This window comes from Ranitomeya imitator, chromosome 6 (genome assembly GCF_032444005.1).
Source record: "Ranitomeya imitator isolate aRanImi1 chromosome 6, aRanImi1.pri, whole genome shotgun sequence".
NCBI classification, from domain to species: domain Eukaryota; kingdom Metazoa; phylum Chordata; class Amphibia; order Anura; family Dendrobatidae; genus Ranitomeya; species Ranitomeya imitator.
The window spans coordinates 417,747,193-417,769,958 of record NC_091287.1 but is presented as its reverse complement, the minus strand read 5'-3'; the positions used below and the strand labels follow the sequence as shown (position 1 = coordinate 417,769,958).

Here is a 22,766-nt window from a genome sequence, read left to right as displayed (position 1 = left end):
TAATCTTCATCATGTAATGTTAATTTTATAGGTACTCAATCTCAAAAAATGTCAAGTTGAATCAATGGGCAGTTCACACACTGTTTTTGCCAAGGGCAAAATGTAGCAGTTTACTGCAAAGTGAATGAGATTTCTGAATTCTCATGCACATTCCCTTCAGAATTAAATTATCAAAGAATTTTTTCAAATTTACAACGTTTCAGTTCTTCCAGTGCTTTTGCAATGCTTTTCTTTCACCCATTCAAATGTAAAAAAAAAGAGTATCAATAAAGCATGCAAAAACACATGTATTTTATGCAAACATTTTCCTGCCAACACTTTGGTTTTTGCTGCAGAAAAATCTGATGCAAATATTCAACATGTGCACATATCTTACAGTACGAAATAAAATGGACATCAGAAGAAATTAAACTATTTCCTGCATATAATTTGTAAAAAAAAAAAATCCTGTGCATGGGCTATTTTGACAATGTACTATTACATTTTGTATAACAAAGGGGTCTGCATAGATGAAAACATGGAAGAAGAATGAATGAAACGGTGTGCAGGGCCCCCATTTAATATGTAAGAAGGAAAGTAAATGTCAGCGGAGACTGAACACAATGCACGATCTATAGACTAATGATGAGCATGGGCGTGATCTCCAGCTACAATGGTCGCAGGTCACAATACTCACCAAGTGTCCCTTTTTGATGGCAGAAAAGAAAGTACAGAATTATAGATACAAATTAATTATTGAGTACATTTATTTATAGAAAACAAATCTAACCAATGAGATTATATATTTGCAGATCAACCTCTATGGCAACGTATATAAATAATAAAAACAAAGAACAATGGCATATAAAATGTATACAGTATATCTAATATATAATTGCCTAGAATACTACTTCCTGCAATTTGTGCCAACTTCCGTGGCTTTGTCCGGAGCTAATGTCCGGAGCTAATGTCCGGAGCTAATGTCCGGAGCTAATGTGCGGAGATAATGTGCGGAGATAATGTGCGGAGATAATGTCCGGAGCTAATGTCCGGAGATAAGTGACGTCAACAGTGTCCAGTGTCTGATTGGTTGCCACCTGCTGCGAGCGACCAATCAGAAACGTGCCGTACTGTGACACACTCCGCCCGCCATTTTGGTGTGATTTTTGAATTTTTACCTCACAGCAAGTTTCTACTGCGTGGAGGCGGGCCCAGTGACGTTGCTCTTCAAGCTCCTGCCGAATTTCGTCAAAAAAATGATAATACCATTTAGCAAAACTATATATATTTAGTTGTGAAGTGGTTCAGTGACATTTTCACACCAATTTTGAACTTTTGTTTGGTGTTTTCTCCATATACTGCCTATTATTTTTGTTCTTTCTTACTATTATTTATTAATTGTATTATTCTTACATTTGAATAAATAAAGTATATATGGATTCTAGACTCCCGATTCTTTAGAATCGGGCTGCCATCTAGTAAAATATAAAAAGTCAGAAACACAGTCCAGAGACCGAGTCAGAGCCTACATAATACAATTTTGCTACAATTAATCCAATTTGATAGCAAGGTATTTTTTTACGATCTTAAAGGAAATTAAGGACGCATTATCCTAATCTTTATAATGTTTCCACAATTCTCGTAGACTGAAAGAAAACCCATCGTCGGGTCAAAAGTGGCCAGTTTTCACTGTTATTTTATTGTCACTGCTCCACTGAGTATTGCGTTGGCTTTTTTTCATTTCTAAATCCACAACACAGTTCCAGAGATGTGGGACGTTTTTTTTTACCGCATCCAATATGTACATTTTTATGGTCTTCATCAAGAGGGTTAATTATTCAGACAAGACTAAGATTTCCACCTTCCACCGCAAGAGAATTGTGCAAGCAACGCCTCCAAGGTAAAGACAATAAAAATTAGCATAAGGGGCACACTAAATTAAAACACCCATATATCTGGAACTGTATGGCAGGTTTATAAAGCAAAAACTGAATACTCAAAGGAGCAGAAGGAATAAAATAGAAGATCGTGATTTCTGCTATACATAGAGTTGAAGCCCTGCTATGTGTAGCCCAAGCGATCGGATGATCGCAGCTTCAGGTCTCCTAGTCATGTTTGTATTGCCAATTGGACTATTTGGAATCTCTTTTTAATTTATGGTGGGCTACGGTATATTGTGGTGCTACCAATAGCCTTCCCTTTGCATTGTCACTTTATATATTTGCCTATTAGGGATTGTTAAATTAGGTCGTTAATATCTCCTTTCTTGTAAGGGGTCTCTAGTACCTAGGGCCATCCAGGGCGAGACGATGGAGAGCGGGGGGTCACCACAACTTGCATATGCATCATTAGGGTGTCAACCTCCGCGGCAAGGTAGGGGTATCATTAGGAAAAAAGTGCAAGGGAAAGTATTCAGGTTTTCTTTCCACTTGTTTAAATCCCTGGGTATTCACGTGGCATCTTTGATTGGATATGGAATTTTATTTTGGTGGATGCTACTAATTTTTGATCATCGCTTACAACCAGGAATATTAACCTATATAAATATTTCCTTTTAATCAAGGCAATAATACAATTTTCATCTTTAATTGGATGATATTTGCCTACTGTTAGGCTATTAAGTCAGTAAAAAGAGAAAAAAAAGGTTTTAAAAAGTAAATAAAAAAATGCAAAAGTTTAATTCACCCCCTTTTGCCCCATTGAAAACAAAACAATGAAAAAAATGCACATATTTGGTATCGTTGTGTTCAGAAATATCCGATCTATCAAAATGTTGAATAAATTAATCCGATCGGTAAATGGCGTAACGAGAAAAAAATTGAAACCCCAGAATTACGTTTTTTTGGCTGCCGCAACACTGCAATAAAACGTTGTAAGAGGCGATCTTCAGTATCGAAGGTATCTACCCCAAAATGGTATCAATAAAAATGTCAGCTCAGGGTGCAAAAAATAATACCTCACACAGGCCTAGATTCCGAATAATGAAAATGCTACACGTCTCGAAAATGGCGATAAACACAAACAATTTTTTTCATACAAATTTCAGAATTTATTTTTTCCACTTAAACAGAAAACATGTTTGGGATCTGCGCAATCATACTAACCTGGGGAATCATCTTGCCAAATCCCCCATGTACATTGTGTTTCCTTGTTAAACTCTTAACCCCTTAATGTTTTAGACAGAACAGAGAACAATTACAAAAAAATTCCTCTGGAAGACACAGGACGTCACAATATTCCCAGCAGGCGCAATTGTTTTATATACCTATATAGTTTGGGATTTTCATACGGGCAAAGTTTTTAGTTCTAGCTCTTTACTGATGGTGGCTACAAATGTAATAACTTTCTTTGTGATAAAAAGTTTACAGCGTTGCGTGGGATATGTACCGTAAATCTATTCATTTGACGAGATATATTGAGGTCACCAATAAAAAGTGTTATTCTATGTTGTACCTTAGAGGTTTTCACTAAATTCCCGCAGTCCCATGGTTACGGTCACCAAGTACAACACATTATTCACTCAGAATTTCGACCTTGAGCATGTTGCTCATCTTCATAAAGGATATGGGATACAAAGGATTTGCATTTGCTTTTACACCCAAGGCTAACAAACAATTCCGAGAAACGTATAGATCGGTGGTGCCAGAAGACACCTCTAAAAGCGGAGCCTGCGTACAGGGGCGACGGCTGCTGTATACGGGTGATAAGTCTGATACTTACACAATATGAGCCAGGTTTAAAGGTTTTTCAGGCTGATCAGGAAACATCGGGTGCAGGGGCTCACGGCTGGAAGCACAGCTTAAAGACTTGCTCAGTGCATTAGTGAGCTTCTTGGCAGGGGATTTCTGTCAACAGCAAACACATCTAATGAATATATCATTTTCTGTAATTAGAAGCTACATTTTAACCAGTCGTTTTCCCCAGATCAGTGAACTATGACTGCTGTTATAAATTTCCTCACGACTTCGTGAACTTGATTGTGTTCATTGACTTACATGGTTACGAACTAGAACATTGCAGCGTTTTACCAGACCCAAATCTAGCATCAAGCGGTCACCATCTTGCCCGTTTTCTATGTGTCTTTTTTTAACCATTGTCCTCATTCCCAATGGAAAAGCCAGTGACTAAAACAGATGATGGATGGATTTTTCTTGTGTAGCAGCTCCGGGTCTTACAAGTTACATCCGTAATTATAGACTTCTATTTCTACCCATCTCGCACACTTCTATTGCCATACTGAATACAAAAACAAACAACTGTGACGCCGCAGACCTGTAATAAGAGGATGAATGACAATACCTGATACTATCCGGTGAGTAGTACCAGCACTACCGACAAGGTCCACAACACCCCCCGCGCCAAGCCAGATACTTACACATGCGCCATTCATAAACCAATGTCTTCCAGAGTCATAATCACAGTAATACTCGCCCTCTCTCACTACATTCATTGCCGGCCTGCCTTGCTCCGGGTTAGTCCACTCTTGTGTGCGCCTCTGTATGGTGCAGCTGCTGAGCCCAGTGAGCCTTCTCTTACCCATGACGTATACTCTTTCATTTGGTGTTGGTTGCTATGGGAACCGCTGGCATGTCCCCTCCAGAAGCAGTCCTGACAGAGCTGGTAATTGTGACACTGCTGGCAGCGATAGCGGAAACCCATCATACTCTCACTGTGGCAATAGGAACACTCCACAGGGTGGAAGACTGTGACAGACAGGGAAGACATCTTACAATTAAAACATAACAGCGAATGGTTATTATCTGGTCAGACCTCTCTTTTAGTCCATTTATATTACCGTCCTTACAACTGTCACATAAGGAAATGACAGTCCCTTCTTTATTTCAAGGGTGAAACGGAAGATCGTACTTTACTGAAAGGAGCGTCCCAATTGTTTCTTAAAGGAAGCCTGTCAGAAACTTTCCCCATTAATATGATTGTGTAGCCCTTTAAGTCGATCCCTTTATGACCCCAAAGTGCTGATTTAGCAGCGAGAAATCACAAGGTGAATCAGGGCGTCATGATGTACTTCTAGCTTCTCAGCCTCACGGTACATTTCTTAGCTAAGGACACCCTCCTCTAGCTGACTGTCAGGTTGGTGGCTGTGTACCAAAGCAAACGACTTGTCAATCAGCCAAGGAAGGGGGCTACCAGGTAGGGAATGAAGCGTGAGGCTGAGAAGCTAGAAGTGCATTGTCACGCCCTAGTGCATTTCCAGACACAACTTCAAAATGCGATTTCTCGCTGTTGGATCCCCACTGGCTTATATATTAAAGGCTCACACAATCATATTAATGGCTGGGGGTTGAATGGTAACATTTTGTGCCAGGCTCACATTAAAGCATGCAAGTCACCAAATGCATATTCTATCTTTTTATAAAAGGAGGATATCATAAATATATTCTGTACTGTAAGGTTATTGGGACAGATTTGGCAAAACTGGTTGTAACTTCTACAGTATAAACCAATTTGACAAATGAGGCCCTAAGGGGAAGCTTTAGCGAAACTGTCCAAAAGAAGAACTGTCTTTGTTACCCGTAGCAACCAATTAACATGCAGATTTTATTTTACCAAGTTGTTCAAGTAATAGCTGAGCTCGGATTGGTCACTATGGGCTATTTGATAAATGAGGCCAATTGTCTTCATGCAACACATCCAGTGATCCTCCCAAATATGATTCACTTTTTTCATCTTTTTAGGTTACGTCACTCACCAACTTCCTCCACAATCTGACATTTGATATCACATAACCTGTGATTGACTTTAGTATCAGTTTGATTGGTGAATGCCATCACTGGAGCTCCTGTCTTTAGACGCAGAGTCCGGAAATCTCTGATGGTGCATGTACATAACTCGATTTTGAGCTGTCAATGCATTTTAACAAGAACCAGTTATCTATGTTGATCAGCACCGATGTACTCGCAAAAACTAAGAGACCACTGAAAATTTTGCAGTGGTCTCTTAATTTTTGCCAGAGCTGCGTATATACATCTCAGCCCTTATCCACATGCATGTCACTTGACAAACAGTAAGGTTTTTAATAATTGAGTTAGGACCGTCCCAATCATGGTCATTGTGGGGTGCTGGGATGGCTTTTGCATTTTTTTTTTTTAATAAAAAAAAAAAAACATGTTAACTAAGTAACATACATTATTTTCATGCCCTATGCTGTTTATTTATTTACTGCAGGGTATTTAATCATTAAGTTTCGGTCTTAGTTTTTTTTTTTATAGTGCAAAGCTTTATTGCAGACGCTACTTACCATTTTCTACATTCGCCAGTCGATGCAGAAGAGGTAACCAGACAAGACACTGAGGTGGTGGGTCAGACATAAGTGTGTCCAAAAATGAATTTAAGATAACTTTTTTCTGTTTGGATTAAAAAAGAAAAATCAATATTAACACATTCATATAGCTGAAATATTAATGAGTAAGACTAATTGCTATGAATGGTCATAGCAAGCATTATGTCTTGGTATTGGTGTACAATATACAATGTAATAGTTTTTATTTGTCAGAACCGCTTTCCCTCTCGTGGATCTGTACCTTAAAATCTTATGCATGCTACTCCCATAATTGTGCCTACATGGATAACTACATGAGGGAAAATGCTACTACGACCAGTTAAGAATGGCCATGACTGCCTGCATGAACACTAGATACAAGTAATGCAAACTTAAAGGGGTTGTCTGGTCTAAAATGATAAGTCTGCTGTCACTCTATGTGACTGCACACTTGAGAATCCTCACACAGCGCGCTCTGAGGATGCTCTGGTGACAGCACGGGAACGTCAGTCACGTATTGAGCACACCAGAAGCAGTCTAGTTGGATTCTGTCCAGCAGTATGCCGGCACTGACACCGGAGAATCCACACAGTGCCTAGCAAGTGACTGCAGACCTGTCATTTTAGACCAGACAACCCCTTTAACCCTTTACGTGAGTTTAAAAAATAATGAAGTAATGAAGAACAATGGCAGAAGAAATCTAACTTAAATGGGATGGGTCATAAAAAAATGACCAATTCCTTAAATAGATCTATTATAATTAGTGATGAGCGAATATACTCGTTACCCGAGATTTCTTGAGCATGCTCAGGTGTCCTCTGAGTATTTTTTAGTGCTCGGAGATTTAGTTTTCATCGCCGCAGCTGAATGATTTACATCTGTTAGCCAGCATAAGTACATGTGGGGGTTGCCTGGTTGCTAGGGAATCCCCACATGTACTTATGCTGGCTAGCAGATGTAAATCATTCAGCTGCGGCAATAAAAACTAAATCTCCGAGCACTAAAAAATACTCTGAGGACACCAGAGCGTGCTCGGGAAATCTTGAGTAACGCGTATATTTGCTCATCACTAATTATAATCAATGTGTTAACATTTTAGCATTATTTTTTTCAATTTTCATATCACTACCTAATAGAGTTTTAGTTAGTAGATTTGCAGGACCCTAGTCCAGCAGCTACGTTGGTAGTCTATAATAGCTGGACCATTTCCTTATGAACATCCCCCTACCTGCAAGGACCCAGCAGCTCTTCTGATTAGTAGGACCAAGGCAATGTCCTATGTGCAGTGTAACACAATGAGGACGCTGTGCCAGGCCTACTAATTAGGAGGAGGTGTCAATGATGCCGGCAGGTAGGAGATTCGCAAGGTTCAGGTCGGATAGACCACAGGTTACAGTCATGGCCTCTGGACCATGGTCCTGTGAATATTTTTGCATAACTGTACTATTTAGAATACACAGAAAAGGACAAAATCTTGCGACTTTTACACAGACTACCTATTACTACACTCACTCTTCTTGTATTGTACAGATGACAATTCAGCAGTCTTATTATCACAAGACACATGCAAAATGAAATAACTGCTAAAGAGAATGAATATTCACTCCATTCCACTCCCATGGGAGTTCAATGGAGTGAATATTCATTCTCTTTAGACTTTCCACATGCAAAGTCCCGACATGCAGAGCAGTGAGTAATCTGGCAGCTGTCCCTGCCATGCGCTTACAAGCATAAAGCAGCTGCTGGCACTGAAACAAGAAGCTGCGAGGGAGCGCAGGAAGGTAAGTGTAATTTTTTTTTGCAATGTTTTTTTTGATGGGGCCATGCATACCAGAATAGGGAAAAGGGCCAATCATACAAGGATAAGGATGGGGCCATGCATACCAGGATGGGGATTGTTATGAACAGGTAATTCAGAACCACAATGGACATTGAAGTTCAGAGCACACAAAGTGACCTGACAATTACCAAAAACAAAGGACGAGCTCTGAGACGTGGGAACTCTGCTGACCGCAATCCCTAATCCTAACACACCACACTAGAGGTAGCCGTGGATTGCGCCTAACGCTCCCTATGCAACTCGGCACAGCCTGAGAAACTAACTAGCCCTGAAGATAGAAAAATAAGCCTACCTTGCCTCAGAGAAATTCCCCAAAGGAAAAGGCAGCCCCCACATATAATGACTGTGAGTAAGATGAAAATACAAACACAGAGATGAAATAGATTTAGCAAAGTGAGGCCCGACTTACTGAATAGACCGAGGATAGGAAAGATAGCTTTGCGGTCAACACAAAAACCTACAAACAACCATGCAGAGGGGCAAAAAGACCCTCCGCACCGACTAACGGTACGGAGGTGCTCCCTCTGCGTCTCAGAGCTTCCAGCAAGCAAGAAAAACCAATAAAGCAAGCTGGACAGAAAAAATAGCAAGCAAAAATAACACAAGCAAAACTTAGCTTATGCAGGATAGACAGGCCACAGGAAAGATCCAGGAGGAAGCAAGACCAATACTAGAACATTGACTGGAGGCCAGGATCAAAGCACCAGGTGGAGTTAAATAGAGCAGCACCTAACGACTTAACCTCATCACCTGAGGAAGGAAACTCAGAAGCCGCAGTACCACTCTCATCCACCAAAGGAAGCTCATAGACAGAACCAGCTGAAGTACCACTCTCGACCACAGGAGGGAGCTTGGCCACAGAATTCACAACAGTACCCCCCCCTCCTTGAGGAGGGGTCACCGAACCCTCACCAGAGCCCCCAGGCCGACCAGGATGAGCCACATGAAAGGCACGAACCAGATCGGCAGCATGGACATCAGAGGCAAAGACCCAGGAATTATCTTCCTGACCATAACCTTTAGACTTAACCAGATACTGGAGTTTCCGTCTCGAAACACGAGAATCCAAAATCTTCTCCACTATATACTCCAATTCCCCTTCAACCAAAACCGGAGCAGGAGGATCAATAGATGGAACCACAGGTGCCACGTATATCTCCGCAACAATGACCTATGGAACACGTTATGGATGGAAAAAGAAGCTGGAAGAGTCAACCAAAAAGACACAGGATTAAGGACCTCAGAAATCCTATATGGACCAATGAAACGAGGCTTAAATTTAGGAGAGGAAACCTTCATAGGAATATAACGAGATGACAACCAAACCAAATCCCCAACACGAAGTCGGGGACCCACACAGCGCCTGCGGTTAGCGAAACGTTGAGCCTTCTCCTGGGACAAAGTCAGATTGTCCACTACATGAGTCCAAATCTGCTGCAACCTATCCACCACAGCATCCACACCAGGACAGTCCGAAGACTCAACCTGCCCCGAAGAGAAACGAGGGTGGAACCCAGAATTGCAGAAAAACGGCGAAACCAAAGTAGCCAAGCTGGCCTGATTATTAAGGGCGAACTCAGCCAAAGGCAAAAAGGACACCCAATCATCCTGATCAGCAGAAACAAAACATCTCAGATATGTTTCCAAGGTCTGATTGGTTCGTTCAGTCTGGACATTTGTCTGAGGATGGAAAGCCGAGGAAAAAGACAAATCAATGCCCATCCTAGCACAAAAGGCTCGCCAAAACCTCGAAACAAACTGGGAACCTCTGTCAGAAACGATGTTCTCTGGAATGCCATGTAAACGAACCACATGCTGGAAAAACAACGGCACCAAATCAGAGGAGGAAGGCAATTTAGACAAGGGCACCAAATGGACCATCTTAGAGAAGCGATCACAAACCACCCAAATGACCGACATTCTTTGAGAGACGGGGAGATCCGAAATAAAATCCATAGAGATATGTGTCCAAGGCCTCTTCGGGACCGGCAAGGGCAAAAGCAACCCACTGGCACGAGAACAGCAGGGCTTAGCCTGAGCACAAATCCCACAGGACTGCACAAAAGAACGCACATCCCGCGACAGAGACGGCCACCAAAAGGATCTAGCCACCAAATCTCTAGTACCAAAGATTCCAGGATGACCAGTCAACACCGAACAATGAACCTCAGAGATAACTTTATTCGTCCACCTATCAGGGACAAACAGTTTCTCCGCTGGGCAACGGTCAGGTCTATTAGCCTGAAATTTTTGTAGCACCGCCCGCAAATCAGGGGAGCTGGCAGACAAAATTACCCCCTCTTTGAGAATACCCGCCGGCTCAGACAAACACGGAGAATCGGGCACAAAACTCCTAGACAGGGCATCCGCCTTCACATTTTTAGAGTCCGGAAGGTACGAAACCACAAAGTCAAAACGGGAGGAAAACAGCGACCAACGAGCCTGTCTAGGATTCAACCGTTTGGCAGACTCGAGATAAGTCAAGTTTTTGTGATCAGTCAAGACCACCACGCGATGCTTAGCTCCTTCAAGCCAATGACGCCACTCCTCGAATGCCCACTTCATGGCTAGCAACTCTCGATTACCAACATCATAATTTCGCTCAGCAGGCGAAAATTTCCTGGAAAAGAAGGCGCATGGTTTCATCACCGAACAATCAGAACTTCTCTGCGACAAAACAGCCCCTGCTCCAATTTCGGAAGCATCAACCTCGACCTGGAACGGAAGCGAAACATCTGGTTGGCACAACACAGGGGCAGAAGAAAAACGACGCTTCAACTCCTGAAAAGCTTCCACAGCAGCAGAAGACCAATTGACCACATCAGCACCCTTCTTGGTTAAATCAGTCAACGGTTTAGCAATGCTAGAAAAATTAGCGATGAAGCGACGATAAAAATTAGCAAAGCTCAGGAACTTCTGCAGACTCTTCAGAGATGTTGGCTGAGTCCAATCATAAATGGCCTGAACTTTAACAGGGTCCATCTCGATAGTAGAAGGAGAAAAAATGAACCCCAAAAATGAAATCTTCTGAACACCAAAGAGACACTTTGACCCCTTCACAAACAAAGAATTAGCACGCAGGACCTGGAATGCCATTCTGACCTGCTTCACATGAGACTCCCAATCATCCGAGAAGACCAAAATATCATCCAAGTATACAATCAGGAATTTATCCAGGTACTCTCGGAAGATGTCATGCATAAAGGACTGAAACACTGATGGAGCATTAGAAAGTCCGAATGGCATAACCAGGTACTCAAAATGGCCTTCGGGCGTATTAAATGCTGTTTTCCATTCATCACCCCGTTTAATACGCACAAGATTATACGCACCACGAAGATCTATCTTGGTGAACCAACTAGCCCCCTTAATCCGAGCAAACAAATCAGACAGCAGCGGCAAGGGGTACTGAAATTTGACCGTAATTTTATTTAGAAGGCGGTAATCAATACAAGGTCTCAGCGAACCATCCTTCTTGGCCACAAAAAAGAACCCTGCTCCCAATGGCGACGATGACGGGCGAATATGACCATTCTCCAAAGACTCCTTCAAGTAACTCCGCATAGCGGCGTGCTCAGGTACAGATAAATTAAACAGTCGACCCTTAGGAAACTTACTACCAGGAATCAAATCGATAGCACAATCACAATCCCTATGCGGAGGTAGGGCATTGGACTTGGGCTCATCGAATACATCCCGGTAATCAGACAAGAACTCTGGGACCTCAGAAGGGGTGGATGATGAGATAGACAGAGATGGAACATCACCATGTACCCCCTGACAACCCCAGCTGGACACAGACATTGATTTCCAATCTAATACTGGGTTATGGACTTGTAGCCATGGCAACCCCAACACGACCACATCATGCAGATTATTTAACACCAGAAAGCGAATATCCTCCTGGTGCGCAGGAGCCATGCACATGGTCAGCTGGGTCCAATACTGAGGCTTATTCTTGGCTAAAGGCGTAGCATCAATTCCTCTCAATGGAATAGAACACTGCAAGGGCTCCAAGAGAAACCCACAGCGCCTAGCATACTCCAAGTCCATCAAATTCAGGGCAGCGCCTGAATCCACAAATGCCATGACAGAATAGGAAGACAAAGAGCAGATCAAAGTAACGGACAAAAGAAATTTCGACTGTACCGTACCAATGGTGGCAGACCTAGCGAACCGCTTAGTGCGCTTAGGACAATCAGAGATAGCATGAGTGGAATCACCACAGTAGAAACACAGCCCATTCTGATGTCTGTGTTTTTGCCTTTCAGCTCTGGTCAAAGTCCTATCGCACTGCATAGGCTCAGGTTCATGCTCAGATAATACCGCCAAATGGTGCACAGATTTACGCTCGCGCAAGCGTTGACCGATCTGAATGGCCAAAGACATAGACTCATTCAGACCAGCAGGCATAGGAAATCCCACCATGACATCCTTAAGGGCTTCAGAGAGACCCTTTCTGAAAATAGCTGCCAGCGCACATTCATTCCATTGAGTGAGCACGGACCACTTTCTAAACTTCTGACAATAAATCTCTATCTCATCCTGACCCTGACACAGAGCCAGCAAATTTTTCTCTGCCTGAGCCACTGAATTAGGTTCGTCGTACAGCAATCCGAGCGCCAGAAAAAACGCATCAATATTACATAATGCAGGATCTCCTGGCGCAAGGGAAAATGCCCAGTCTTGGGGGGCGCCACGTAATAAAGAAATAATGATCTTAACTTGTTGTACTGGGTCACCAGAGGAGCGAGGTTTCAAAGCCAGAAATAGTTTACAATTATTTTTAAAATTCAAAAACTTTGCTCTATCTCCAGAAAACAACTCAGGAATAGGAATCTTAGGTTCTAACATAGGATTCTGAACCACTAAATCTTGAATATTCTGTACATTTATAGCGAGATTATCCATGAAAGAGAACAGACCTTGAATGTCCATGTCCACACCTGTGTTCTGAATCACCCTGATGTAAAGGGGAAAAGAAAGACAGAACACAGTGCAAAGAAAAAAAAAATGGTCTCAGAACTTCTCTTTTCCCTCTATTGAGAAGCATTAGTACTTTTGGCCTCCAGTACTGTTATGAACAGGTAATTCAGAACCACAATGGACATTGAAGTTCAGAGCACACAAAGTGACCTGACAATTACCAAAAACAAAGGACGAGCTCTGAGACGTGGGAACTCTGCTGACCGCAATCCCTAATCCTAACACACCACGCTAGAGGTAGCCGTGGATTGCGCCTAACGCTCCCTATGCAACTCGGCACAGCCTGAGAAACTAACTAGCCCTGAAGATAGAAAAATAAGCCTACCTTGCCTCAGAGAAATTCCCCAAAGGAAAAGGCAGCCCCCACATATAATGACGGTGAGTAAGATGAAAATACAAACACAGAGATGAAATAGATTTAGCAAAGTGAGGCCCGACTTACTGAATAGACCGAGGATAGGAAAGATAGCTTTGCGGTCAACACAAAAACCTACAAACAACCACGCAGAGGGGCAAAAAGACCCTCCGCACCGACTAACGGTACGGAGGTGCTCCCTCTGCGTCTCAGAGCTTCCAGCAAACAAGAAAAACCAATAAAGCAAGCTGGACAGAAAAAATAGCAAGCAAAAATAACACAAGCAAAACTTAGCTTATGCAGGATAGACAGGCCACAGGAAAGATCCAGGAGGAAGCAAGACCAATACTAGAACATTGACTGGAGGCCAGGATCAAAGCACCAGGTGGAGTTAAATAGAGCAGCACCTAACGACTTAACCTCATCACCTGAGGAAGGAAACTCAGAAGCCGCAGTACCACTCTCATCCACCAAAGGAAGCTCATAGACAGAACCAGCCGAAGTACCACTCTCGACCACAGGAGGGAGCTTGGCCACAGAATTCACAACAGGGGATGGGGCCAATAATACCAGGACAAGGCTGAGGCCATGCATACCAGGATGAGGGCCAATCATACCAGGATGCTATTAAAGAGAAATGAATATTCACTGCCCTCCACGCCCATGGGCGTGGAATGCAGTGCATATCCATTTCTCTTTAGCAGCAGGCACAGGAGTTAGCCCCAGCCGCCGGATCCTACCTCCTGTGACCCAATGCTCCGTCACTGCCACTCCCCCACCTCCCCACCACAGCCAGAGTAGGTACAACTGGAATATAAGATGCACCCCCCATTTTCTTCCACATTTTTGGAGAAAAAAAAGTGCGTCTTATAGTCCGAAAAATACGGTCGTAACGACTAAGGCCTGCAATGCCGGCACATGAGAAAAGAGACAGAGAATCACAAAAACTATATTACATTTCTAATTGGAGGTATTTACTAATATTATTATTATTACATCTACAACATATTGGGATAGGATCTTGGAGATGGGAATACCCTTTTAATGAAAGTTAGTAGTGTTGGGGCTAGTCTATTTCTGCTTATATCCATGTGGCTACAGAAAAGAACAAGATTAATCAGTCTGATATTAGGTTTAGTGGCCAGTGTGATATTTTAATATAGGTAGTGATCTAGAAAACTGAAGAAAACATTAGCAAACCTAAAAAAAAAAACATAAAAACCTGTTTAAGCAATAGGCCATTTTTATGACACATTATTTTAACAGTAAAAGCATAAAATACGTCACACTTTTGTTCAAAGTTACATTCTGGGCAAAACATTTTTTATGTAATTAGGTGACTTTCTTTGTAAACAGTGTATTTCCCCCAAAAAAACATCACTTGTCATGTCATTATGAAGTGGCCAGTTTAAGGGCTGGTTTACATGCCTGTATCTGAGGTCCATGTTCCATTCCATACTTTTTTGCCAAAACCAGTAACGGATCCCAGCAGGAGGAAACAGGAAAAAAAAACGTAATGATAAAATATTTTATTCTAAAATGAGCCACACACATTTGTAGACCCACAGATATGACGTGTCTTTAGTTTACATCTAATTCTGTACAGTCATCCTCAAAGCCTTTTAACGCCTTTAATAAACTAATAAAAAGGATATAACTGTTCAAATGAAAATATTCTCCCTTCAACAGATCGAATATGTTCAGATCTCATTGGCTTCCCATATAAATATTTGCTTTGGGCTAAAAACAGCATTATTTTATTTCAAAGGGGTTGTTCATGGGACAACCCCTTTAAGGCTAACCAAATGGACAATTTCTGTAGCTGAAACCATGTGTACATTTAATTTGTAATTTCTTGTTTAACACACAGTCACTAAAAACTTGGGATTTTTTATTTATTTACTCTTACACTTTGTTCACACTGATATTCATAGCCTCCATTAGGGGTTTAGTCTCCTATTTCATATATTTAACTGCAAGAACTACAGAGTTTACAGCGCTGTTCTTGACATTATAACATACCAGAATGCCCAGCTAGTGCCAGTTTGGATCCATCATGGCGTCTATTATAAATAGAAGCCAATGGGCCCACTTCATCAAAGCTTTTATACTAAAAGAGTGGTTTAAAGGCTTTGAAAAGCCGCCAAATTTTGGTGCAACTCAAGAGTTGTGCCTAAACTATGCAAACTTTGGCATTTTCATGCCAGTTTCTCCCAGCCCAGACAAAAATGGCAGAGCTGGGGTGGGATGGGAGACATTGGCATTCCTTACACCAGAAATATTACTCCAGTCAGGGACTAGAGTAAGATTTCTGGCATGATGCATGCCACTTGTCAGACGCTCCCGATTAATTAAGAGGCCCCTAAATGAATCCAGAGTGTCAGACTCCTCCACGCCCCTTCATCAAGACAGGCAAGAAAATTGCTGGTCTTGATGAATCGGACCCATTATTTTATAAAGCTCCACGTAATCATGATGCTGTATTCTCATACCTGCTGTGAGAAACAAGACCTTGCAGATTGCTCTGTGTAACCAAATGAAGGTCCTTCAAACACAGCGGTTGGCAGTTTTAGCACTTCCTTCAAAAACTGGTCATACTTCTGGTAAACCATGACACCACTTGAATCAGAGATCAGTGAGAAAATGTCTGCAAAAAAAAAAAAAAAAGAAGATTAAAAGGAAAATATCAACACCGTCTTGCTGAAACTCTCCACTACTTATATGTGTTTGTAGCAAGTCGCTGACAGGCAAGTCAGTTTATGCGCTGTAATTTAGCTGCCTGATAATTAATATTTATAAACTTATGAACTTGCATGCAACATAACAGTCAGTAAATAAAGAAGCACCGTATATACCGTACTTGAGTATAAGCCGACCTGAGTATAAGCTGAGACCCCTAATTTTGGCACAAAAAACTGGGAAAACTTAATGACTCGAGTATAAGCCTAGAGTGGGAAATGCAGCAGCTACCGGTAAATGTCAAAAATAAAAATAGATACCAATAAAAGTAAAATTGAGACATCAGTAGGTTAAATGTTTTTGAATATCCATATTGAATCAGGAGCCCCATATAATGCTCCATAAAGTTCATGATGGGCCCCATAAGATGCTTCATACAAAAATATGCCCCATATAATACTGCACAAAGGGTTGATTATGGCCCCATAAGATGCTCCATAGAAACATTTGCCCCATATAATGCTGCATAAAGGTTGATTATGGCCCCATAAGATGCTCCATAGAAACATTTGCCCCATATAATGTTGCATAAAGGTTGATTATGGCCCCATAAGATGCTCCATAGAAACATTTGCCCCATATAATGTTGCATAAAGGTTGATTATGGCCCCATAAGATGCTCCATAGAAACATTTGCCCCATATGCTGCTGCTGCGATAAACAACAAAACAAAGACATACTCCCCTCTTGTCCTGAGCAAGGAGGGACTCCGGCACTTGCAATATTCACCTGTCCTCGTTCCAGCGCCGGGCACCGCTCCGTCTTCCGCATCTTCTGACTGACGTTCAGGCAGAGGGCGGCGCGCACACTAAACACGTCATCGCGCCCTCTGACCTGAACGTCACAGTCAGAGGATGCGGAAGACGGAGCGGCGCCCGGTGGTGGAAAGGGGAGAGGTGAATATCGGAATGCTCACCCTCCCCCGTTATACTCACCTGCTCCCGGCGCGGTCCCCGGTAGCTTCTCACTGAGAGATGGTCTCTGGCAGCTTGTTCCTGTGTACAGCGGTCCGCTTATTAAAGTAATGAATATGCGGCTCCACCCCTATGGGAGTGGAGTCGCTTGCATATTCATTACTTTAAAGAGGGGTACCACGTGACCGCTGAACACAGGAAGAGCTGCGGGCGCTGAAGAGGCAAAGACATGCAGAGACGCGCCGGGAGCAGGTGAGTATGATTTGACAGCTGCCGCTCCCCCTCCCCCGCCGACCCCCTGGGACAATTACTTGAGTATAAGCCGAGAGGGGGACTTTCAGCCTAAAAAAATGGGCCGAAAATCTCGGCTTATACTAGGGTATATATGGTACTATTAAATGGTTTATCTGGGACTATTTGATTTCTTTGCTGGTTATTCAGCTGCTGGACATCAACAGAGCAGCTCTTCCTCTTCCGGGCTGCTTAGTTATGGGGCTGGTTAGGCAGCAGAACATTGGCAGTCACGTCCCATCAACAGATCAGAGTGGAAGAAAAGCTGCTGCTCTACCAACATGACGTCAGTGGAAGCCATAGGATCGCCAGCAGAAATCTGTGCTGGACACAACAGGCAGGCAGCAACTACCTGACTGTTAGTTCTTAGGCCCATGGTTAAATTAAAACTCATTTAAAAGGACTGTCCACCCTTAAATTAACTACTCCCATAACTCCCCCCTCCAAAACAAATAGTCCTATTGCAACATGCTAAATAGTATTCATCTTACTGATCCATTACATCTCTTGTTCATGGCCCTCCCCCCCTCGTCTCCATGCTTCCACATTCAGCAGAACAGGTATGTGACTGCTACAGTCGATCAGTAGCCACAGCGGTGTAAAATGCAATGGTCACATGTACAGCTGGAAAACAATGTTCTGGCAGTATATCCTATTCTCTAGAAATTTGGGGAAAAAATACTGCATCTTTCATCACACCCTTTTGAATGAAGCCATGCACCATTCCTGTTTGCCCGCCTCGTCCTTTTCAAGCAAGCCACAAAAAGTGTGTAAATGAAGAAAGTAATGTACGGACTTACATCTCAATTTGTCCATAATTTTTCCCCCACACAGTGTGGCCAAGGCCATTTTGACTGCAAAAACTGTGATCTTACCATGTCCTTCCCTGTGCAATAGAAAGAAATGGAAAACAAAAATAATCGAAATGTATCATTTTCACAGTGATCTCTTTCTGTATTACATTAATATAATTTTTTTTTAAACATACAATTGACCTGTGAGCATATAGCTAACCTGTGGACAACGGAAGCCTAGACAAGTCATATGCAAGTCGAATGCTACATATATAGCCAAGACTGAGCGCTTAACGGACTACAGCTGGTTTAATTGGTATAAGGGGTTATCTGATTCAACATAATCGCTCCATAAATAGTGATCGCTTTGAAATAATAAAATACTACTTATTTATGCCACTGCTCCTCATGTTACTCTTGTTCACCGGTGACGGCTGCATCTAATCACTAGCTTTAGCGGTGATGTTGACATAGACAGCAGGAACAGAGAAGTGGCAACAGGGGCTTCAATGGGTACGTAATGCTTTTTTTGGAGATATTCAAACAACAGCAATGCTTTGGCCTTAAGGTTGTGTGTAAAGACAACCCATCTAAAGAAGTCTCTCCATTTTCTATTAGTATAAAAATTGCTGGCTTCCAGACAATCAAATGTTATAATAAGAGATTCTCTAGTAGACCACACCTTGCAGCTATCAATATAGCATCACTGAAGTCTATAGGACAACTACAAAGAATACTTGTCATCCGCTGGGAAACCTTCTGAAGAAAAATACCAAATTATAACACTTTTTCAAATGCAATACAAATATCCACTATATATATATATATATATATATCCACTATATGTATATGTATATATATATGTATATATATATATATATATATATATATATATATGTATATATATATATATATATATATATATATATATATATATAAACACACACTCATACATACAGTCGTGTCCAAAGGTTTTAAGACTAACACAAATTTTGGTTTTCACAAAGGTTGCTACTTCAATTTTCATATCAGCAATTTGCATTAAACTGAAATTGGTTAGATGAATTGTGAAAAATTGCAAAGTCATTCGTTATCAAGAAAATAGCTTGATCTCCAAAACCCTATTTCAACAGATTTTCAGTCACTTTGCAAAATGTTCTGCTAGTATCATCTAAGTGAACTCCTAGTTAGCTCAGGAGAAAATGTTAACAAGGACAAGGCTTCTGGTATCACTCTGGGATGGACCAGAATGAGGGCTGGTTGTTTTCTTCTGATAACCATTTTTTACTTCCAAGGAAACACACAAATGCTTTAAACCAAAATGGTTTTACAGGCAAGGACATTGCTACGGCTAAGACTGGCCCTAAACTAAGTAATTATCAGATCATGAACAACTTTGAAAAGAGAGGTTCAGTTGCTGTGAAGACGTCTTCAAAAAGGTTCAAGTGCTAAGACTGAGTCCTAAAAAAGATTCAACTATGGGATTGGCTTAACACTGGTACAGAGCTTGCACAGGAATAGTAACAGGCAGGTGTCCGTGCATCTGGATGTACAGTCAGTGAGGTAAAACGTTTTAGAGGCTGATCTAGTGTAAAGAGCAGCAAATAAGTCACTTCTCTCCAAGAAAAACCTTAAAGACAGACTTACATTCTGCAGGAAGTACAAGGATTGCACTGAAAAGAACTTGTTATTTTCTCTGATGAAGCCCCCTTCAGACTGTTTGGGGTTGCTTATCATCTTAAAAAAAAAAGTGGGCTCACTCACTATTTTGCCTCAGAAACCTTCCAAAAATAAAGAATGGGGTCTAAACATTCGCCAAAAGATCTAAGAGAAATGTGATGATGAGCAATGCTTTTTTTCAGTATGATGGAGCACCATGTCAGAAGGCAAAAGTGACAGCTAAGTTGCATGGTGAACAAACCATTGAAATTTTGGGTCTATAGCCAGGATACTCCCCAGATATCAATCCTATTGAGAACCTGTGGTCAATCCTCAAGAAGTGGATGGACAAACAAAAACACAGAAATTGTGATAAACTCCAAACAATGAATAGGGAAGAGTGGACATCAGTCAGAATTTGGCGCAGAACCCGTTATCCTGCAAGTCAGGGCAAACTGTAGAAATATTAAAAAATAAGGGTCAACTCTGTAAATATTGAGTCTTTACATAAACTTGATATTTGTCAATAAGAGGTTAAAACTTATCAAAGGCTTATATGTTCACGTCAGTAAACACAGAAACAGCTGATTAACAGATCTAAAAACACTAAAGCAGCAAACTGTGAAAACCAAAATTTCCATTAGTCTCAAAACTTTTGTCAACAACCCTATATACACACAATGTGTGAGTATAATATAAGTTATTAGACAAATTACAAACTGTCCTCTCCAATGTCGCTGTAAAAGCTCTGGCTCATTAAGAGAAAGACAGAAGTCAGCTGAAGTTGGGCTCCCCACTTTCACCGGATTTTTATGGCTTTGTGAGATTTTATGCTTCAAAGGTTTTACTGGTGTGTGGTGGAGACTGTGGAGAGAGACTGGGAGTATGCAACAAGTAAGGCCGGTTTCACACGTCAGTGGCTCCGGTACGTGAGGTGACAGTTTCCTCACGTACCGGAGACACTGATTCACGTAGACACATTGAAATCAATGTGTCTCTGCACATGTCAGCGTGTTTTCACGGACCATGTGCAAAACACGGAGACATGTCAGTGTTCGTGGGAGCGCACGGATTACACGGACCCATTAAAGTCAATGGGTCAGCGTAAAACACGTAACGCACATAGACGCTGTCCGTGTGCAGTCCGTGTGCCATGCAGGAGACAGCGCTACAGTAAGCGCTGTCCCCCCAGCATGGTGCTGAAGCCGCCATTCATATCTTCTTTCCAGCAGCGGAGAGAAGCTATGAAAAATCCTTTTTTTTTTTTTTCGTGTTTAAAATAAAGATCCCTGTCCCCTCCCCCCTCCAACCCCCTGTGCGCCCGCCCGCTGTTAATAAAATACTCACCCGGCTCCCTCGCAGCGTCCTTTCAGCGCCAGCTTCTCCTGTATGAGCGGTCACGTGGTTCCCGCCGATTACAGTCATAAATATGCGGCTCCACCTCCCATAGGGGTGGAGCCGCATATTCATGACTGTAATGGGCGGCACCACTCATACAGGAGAAGGTGCGGCGCGGAGAGGACGCTTCGAGGGAGCCAGGTGAGTATTTTAGTAACAGCGGCCGGGGGCACAGGGTGTGGGAGGGGGGAGGGGACAGGGATCTTTATTTTAAACACGGAAAAAAAAAAAAGGATTTTTCATATCTTCTCTCTAGCGAACGCTGCTGGTGAGAAGATATGAATGGCGGCTTCAGCACCAGATGCAGGGGACAGCGCTTACTTGTAGCGCTGTCTCCTGCACGGTCCGTGTGGTACCCAGTTAGCACACGGGCGGCACACGGCTGCCGCACGTGTGCCACACTGATGTTCACGGTAAGCACACGGACACGGATAATTCCGGTACCGATTTTTCCGGTACCGGAATTATCTGGACGTGTGAGACTGGCCTAACACAAAGATTTGTGCCGCTGTCTTACTTCATGCTGGATATTATTATATAACAATCAATTAAATAATGTATCAAGGAACAACAGAAGAATAGAAGCAGCAGATGTAAATCTTACAGCCCTTTTCTGTGTGGCTTGTACTGTACTACCTCTGTACAGTATATAGTAAGAAACCCTTGTATAAGCAGATTAACTCTTTAGACACAGCTATGTTCTCTCCTACAGCAGATTAACCCTTTAGAAGCAGCTATATTCTCTTCCTGTAGCTAGACTGCAAAATTGTCATGATCTGCATAGTTTGTGGGATTAGGCAGTTCAGAGGTTAATCTGGACGGCCTCACTATGGGATTCTGGGAGGCTTCTTATAGCCTCATTGCTTGCTCATTCCTTGTCACTTATACTCTGACCCTTGGCTGAGTGTGTGTGACCCTGTTGTGCCTGTGTCTATGCTTTGTGCCTGTGATACTTTATGCTTGTCTGGTTCTGATCTGGTTCTGTCCCCTAGAGTTCTGTCTGTCCCTCCTGTGCTGCGCTACTATCTCCGTGTATGACTCCTTGCTTACGTTCTGACTATTCTCTGCTCGCCCCCTTCTGTACTACCGCGGCGCCCTCTCCGTGTATGACCCCCACCTGTCTGACCTGAGTTCGCCTCTCCTCTACTTCTGGGTCCTTGTAGAATCCTGAACTCATCTTCAGCAGCAGGACGCTAAGCCCCGCCCCCTGTGGTCACATGATCGTAGGTCCTTCTGTTCTCTGTCATACTCAGCACGCTGCTCAGGTCCTGTCTGCCTGAGCTTTCCCTGCGGTATCTGACCCCGGGCTCTCCCGCAGTGTGGGTGAGTCACCCTGTTCAGCCGTGGCAGTGCGCCGGTGCTGACAGGATCCTGATAAAAATAAATGGGATTTTATTACATGATTAATAAGTAATACTTTGTATGAAATCTCATGACTGTAGGGGAGGTAAACTTGTCTTTCACGGATTCCTATTACATTGGGATTCACTGGTGAAATAATTTACCGTGTTTGTTAATGTGCTTAGTGGAA

At 42.4% G+C, this 22,766-nt stretch overlaps 1 protein-coding gene across 16 annotated transcripts in view; it reads right to left on the bottom strand.

Annotated features, from left to right (window-relative positions):
- The window catches only part of DTNA (dystrobrevin alpha), a 450,665-nt gene that overhangs the window by 89,956 nt on the left and 337,943 nt on the right, over positions 1 to 22,766 (bottom strand). For 9 of the 16 annotated variants that reach the window (XM_069731276.1, XM_069731277.1, XM_069731274.1 and 6 more), the window contains exons 5-10: positions 18,185 to 18,270; positions 15,933 to 16,087; positions 14,869 to 14,898; positions 6,239 to 6,344; positions 4,516 to 4,682; positions 3,700 to 3,824 (exon numbers count right to left, since the gene is read on the bottom strand). In XM_069731276.1, coding sequence (XP_069587377.1) covers positions 3,700 to 3,824; positions 4,516 to 4,682; positions 6,239 to 6,344; positions 14,869 to 14,898; positions 15,933 to 16,087; positions 18,185 to 18,270 — 669 coding nt within the window. The remainder of the gene's footprint in view (positions 1 to 3,699; positions 3,825 to 4,515; positions 4,683 to 6,238; positions 6,345 to 14,868; positions 14,899 to 15,932; positions 16,088 to 18,184; positions 18,271 to 22,766) is intronic. The other 7 variants (XM_069731281.1, XM_069731283.1, XM_069731291.1 and 4 more) reach the window with 1 other exon arrangement.